The sequence below is a fragment of the Eufriesea mexicana genome, unplaced genomic scaffold, assembly GCF_001483705.2.
Source record: "Eufriesea mexicana isolate 0111107269 unplaced genomic scaffold, ASM148370v2 scaffold305, whole genome shotgun sequence".
NCBI lineage: Eukaryota > Metazoa > Arthropoda > Insecta > Hymenoptera > Apidae > Eufriesea > Eufriesea mexicana.
This window is the reverse complement of record NW_016908472.1, coordinates 103,264-108,728: the sequence shown is the minus strand read 5'-3', so window position 1 is coordinate 108,728 and position 5,465 is coordinate 103,264. Positions and strand designations below refer to the sequence as shown.

Genomic DNA, 5,465 nt, shown 5'->3' with positions numbered 1-5,465 from the left:
TATATACACATACACATATGTAGAGTATTCATCGAGTAAATAAATACATAAAAGAGCTAGACTTTATAAGATATCGTACATCTCTGAAATTAATTTTCTATTAATACTCATTAATCATTCTATTAAGACGTTTAGTATTGACACATGTATGTTTGTATTACAAATACAATTGGTAATATGAAGGGAACGGGGGTAAAAATTTGTACACAATTTATGGCACGATTTTCGTATTGAAGAGATCAGGAAAAAAACATTAGAACGAAACAACACATTTAAACGCTATGTATATGCAACTGCTATGATAAATCAAATTGTCCGTGATACAAGAAATAACAAGGAAAGGGATTAGAATGATTTTACTTTCTTACGATACCTTCTCATGCTTCCATACATTTGATAAAATTATTATAAATTCCACCCTTAGCGTAACACAGTAGAGTTCCGGAGATGGGTGAATTTGCAGTATCACTATATCCATTGCTACCTTAAAGACTGGAAGACACCTACATTGAAATAAGATTCTTCGTATCGCAGATTTCAATATGCATGCATATACACTGCCGCATCTCCTACGAAAAAAAACATGACTCTCAAAAAGTTCGATAGACACAGAGAAGCTATGAATTTTAATATGCTCGGCAAAGAGAAAAAAAACTCGTCCATCTGCTTTTGCTTTAGTCGTGTTTTCACACAGATTAAAATAATACTTAGTAAACTTGCCTTAAATACAATGCGGCTTAGATCCAAAGTTTTTGTTCCGAAGTCAGATCTTTTATGCCATATCCAATCATTATCAACCACTGTCGTCGTCGCCATCGTCGTTGCGTCGTCATGATGATGATGATCATCGCCATCGTCATCGTCATCGTCATCGTCATCGTCATCGTCATCACCACCACCATCACCACCACCACCACCACCACCACCACCACCATCATCCATCATCATCCATCATCCATCCATCATCCATCATCCATCATCCATCATCCATCATCCATCATCATCCATCATCCATCATCCATCATCCATCATCCATCATCCATCATCCATCGCCATCGTCATCGTCATCATCATCATCATCATCATCATCATCATCATCATCATCATCATCATCATCATCATCATCATCATCATCATCATCATCATCATCATCATCATCATCATCATCATCATCATCATCATCATCATCATCATCATCATCATCATCATCATCATCATCATCATCATCATCATCATCATCATCATCATCATCATCATCATCATCATCATCATCATCATCATCATCATCATCATCATCATCATCAACATCATCATCATCATCATCATTAAAATCATTATTATCATCATTATCATCATCATTATTATTACTTTTTTTAAACCATGGCGTGCTTCTGTCAATGAAGCATAAAAGTTGTTCTGGTTGACAATTACATCTCACCACATATGATACGTTATTGGTTTCCATTTTTTTTCTCTTTCCTTCTTTCTATTTCCTTTTTTCTCTCATTTAATTTTTTAATTTATTTTTTCTCTTTCTCTTTCCATTCGCAACCGACATCATCAAAAGCCCAGTTCCTTCCAAGTATGTCCAGAAACGCTTGAGGCGGGGGCTCTATCGTTTCCTATATCATACATCACATTACAATATGCATAGTGTTTTTTTTTTTAGATTTCTCTATGGCGCGCTTCTCTATTTCGTTTTTAATAATTGTCAACCGGGGACCCGGTATAAGCTACGTATTATTTCCCGCGTATTTGAAGAATTACGTCAAGGTTTTGTAGGCTATTACTTCTGTGTTCACACACATATATATATATTAAAGATATTGGCTCGTCCCGATTTCTACATGTTCGATAATGTATTTTTTATTTCGCCTTATTTTCCGTTCTTATTCTTTTTCTTTTTTTTCTTTAATATGTTTATACTCTTTTGTAATCCTGAATTAATTTTCAAAAATCGCGCGTCATTTGTCACATAAATACACCTCACATGTTATCATAGTTTCATGGAGGGTCTCATACGTATTTTCGATAACTATTTATTGTTCGAGAATTCTCATACCATCTCAACAATCCTGACGATGCATTTCAAAGGCTTCAACAACAATGGAGAGACATTTTCGAGACTACATATCACATACAATAGCAACTTATATTCAGAAGATTACGAAATAACGTGTGCAGTCATCAACTACACACGTCAGCTACTCCAGTAGAATATAATCTTAAATGACTTGATTTATCAAATTACCATCGGATATAGGACGTAGTTGCGCGCTTTCCATAATCGAGTTCCAAATACAACATAAAACAACCTACATAATATGTACGAATACATTTTATCGTTGGTAAATTTCGTCGTTTTTCTTTCTGACTCGTTCCATTCGACTATCTGCATATTATTCTCATAAATATCGAACCCTTACAACCGCATGTATTTTTAATTACTTAATACTACCGTATATTGTGTAACGCGTATAAAAACTGTTCTACTGAGCTGATTTTTTTCTTTTTATATTTTTTTAACTTTCCTCAATTTAAAAAAATTTTTTATTTTGTTTATATTCTTCTTAGATTTGTTTTATAGCTAAGAACTTGTGTTTAATGTCATGTCACTTTTATTAGCACAAAATCTCTCCCCCTATCGTATTTTCTTAAGAATAATATCTGAATTAAACTCGTATAAACCATATCTTTGAATTGTACGTTACGAAATCTTATAATGAGTGAAGCTATCGTTACGATTATTTATAACAATTCAAAATCTAACAGATTCTTCAGACTCGATTAAAAATATTAATTACAACTCCAGAAAAAAATTAATTTGAAAACTAGAATGCTTTTAAGATATTCACAAATGAAAAGATTATGTGAAACAACGACAACAATAATAACAACAATAACCATAATCAATAATAATAATCATAATCAATAATAATAATAATAATAATAATAATAAGAATAATAATAATAATAATAATAACAACAACAACAACATCAACGATAACAGTATTAATAACGACAGTAGTAAAATATGTAGTAACATGTGTGCAATGAGAAGTGCACATATATATGTATGTGTGTGTTCAATACCTAGTCATTGTATTTTTGTTGAGCTTATTGTTCTTTTCTCGTATGGAGACGGCCGTTCACTTATACTCAAAAAATAATAAAGAAATGCAAAGAAACCGGATAAATAACATTACTGTATACACGAGGAATTGAATAATATAATTATTACGAAGTTAGCCATAATTATATGGACCTAATTAAGTAATATATCAATTTTTTGCACAAGTATTACTGAGGACAGAAAGATAAAGATGAACATAAACGCACCGATTATTTGACGGGAACTAATTTACTCCATTTTTACGCGATTACGACAGAAAGAAGAAGAAAATATAAGGACGTAACCACGCGGGCAGTATATATTTATTTATTATACGGCGTATGTGACGATGGGCACGAGATCAACACGCATTGGATATCCAACATTGTCAATATCGTGTAACCGGTGATCACGACACGTTTGTAACGCGCGTTGCGCAGGAAGCCAGGAAAGCGCGCACATCCGTTTATCCAACGATTACGGGACGTATTTTTTGGGCAATAAATTTCGCTAAGGTAAAATATGGATTTGGAGGTGTCGTATACGCTGAGGGTCAAAGAAGGAAGGGTGGCAATTAACTTGAACGACGATAAACGGCGCAAATGATGATTAAAGAACACGAAACGCCTTTTTTGTGAATCTTCACAAGTACATTGTTATTACATTCGTTTTTTTAAACCATTATTAGTATGATTATTATTAATCTAATTACCATTGAAAATAGATCGTATCATCAAAGAAAAAAGGAACAAAGGAAAAACGAGAGGAGAGAAATATTACACACGTTCTCAATGTGTATGCGCTGCTCAAAACGAAAATCGGTGGTGGTCGTCGTGTATATGTGTGTGTGTGTGTGTGTGTGTGTGTGAGCGCGCGCGCGCGCGTGTATGTGTCTCGCATGTGTATGTATGTGTGGGAAGAAAGCGCGCGCGCGCGCGTGTGAGCTAAACGGAGCGCAACTGCGATTGCCGTATTAATCTTCGGTAATTGTTCACGTTATTTAATTAAATCTAATATGTTAATAAAACGATATTACGTTACTACAGGTTAACGATATAATGTTCGCACGACCGAGTTTTAAATTCCCATACAGAATCGACGCATCCTACAAGTCTATTGGGTCTCCGAAATATCTTAAACATTTTTCTGCTGATCGGAAAACGATTCGAATAGTCGAACCCGCACGCACTTTCCTTATTACTCGAAAGAAAAGTTACATAAATACGATATATCTATCATCTCGTATCGAAAAGCATTATGGATAGACGATGGAAGAATATAACACGGTATCGGTCACACGCACGCACATTGTTGCTTCTTCGGCGTTTCTTAATACGCTAAACGGTAAATGTTATCATCGCATAATATCGAGCAACCGTTCTAGCATTTATAACATTTTTACACGCATTACGAAACTCCGTGCTTGCCTAAATATGCAAGCTGAAAAATCCGAAGCGCGACGACTTATATATATATATATATATATATATATTTACGTGTGTGTGTAAAGAGAAACTGGTAAAAGAAACAGGTGGAAAGAACAGACATCCACGAATAAACGTTCGAACGATGCTCCGATTTTGTGATTACAAAATGACACGTTGTAAAACGCATAGCTAATTGTATGAAAAATGACCCGACATTTCGACACCTTTGTAATTGCTGATTTTAGGTTTATCAAATTTTTTCAATGTTCGATTATCGAATAAACTGCACACTGACAAATTTCTGTTAGTAAGTGATATTCTATAGATTTCTTAAACAATTACCTTTCTTCGTTTATCACAAAGCGGTCACGATTTAATGTTTGCGGTAGAAACCCGGAACGTTCTGTACGATTAAAAAACAGTACACGTACTTGCGCGTCATTATCACAGAAACGGTCATCGAACACGACGCGATATACATCTGCTTGCATGCATACATACCTAACTCGTACATGCATACATGGGTGTATGCCTATATGTATGTGTATACATACATGTGTGCGTGCGCGCGCGCGTGGGTGTGTGTGTACACATACATACACACATCCATATATATATGCGTATGTATGAACACATATACGTACTCATGTGCACATATATTTACACCCACACATATATACATACACATTCGTATGTATATCCATGTATGTATAGTGTTACAAGCATCATCCTACTAGATTCTTTAAAATTACATGCTACATTGTTTCTCTTGTACGAATATTTTTAAAACATTTACAAATGTCTAACGATTTTTTGTTGTAGTAAGATGGCCGTAACTTACGGGTACAAAAACGTAATACGAATAAGAATTGAAAAATTTGTTCGGTAGGAGGATGCTACAACACAGTTCTTTCTTACATCGGAAG

General features: G+C 34.5%; 2 protein-coding genes across 2 annotated transcripts in view; both read right to left on the bottom strand.

Moving 5' to 3' along the window:
* Nucleotides 1-564, bottom strand: part of Adk2 (Adenosine kinase 2) — a 3,910-nt gene extending 3,346 nt beyond the window's left edge. Inside the window, exon 1 of the mRNA XM_017911712.1 lies at nt 374-564. Within this exon, the coding sequence (XP_017767201.1) occupies nt 374-478 (105 nt within the window). The 5' untranslated portion in view covers nt 479-564. The remainder of the gene's footprint in view (nt 1-373) is intronic.
* A 1,038-nt stretch (nt 565-1,602) lies between these two features.
* Nucleotides 1,603-5,465, bottom strand: part of lark (RNA-binding protein lark) — a 12,657-nt gene continuing 8,794 nt past the window's right edge. Inside the window, exon 6 of the mRNA XM_017911716.1 lies at nt 1,603-1,622. Within this exon, the coding sequence (XP_017767205.1) occupies nt 1,613-1,622 (10 nt within the window). The 3' untranslated portion in view covers nt 1,603-1,612. The remainder of the gene's footprint in view (nt 1,623-5,465) is intronic.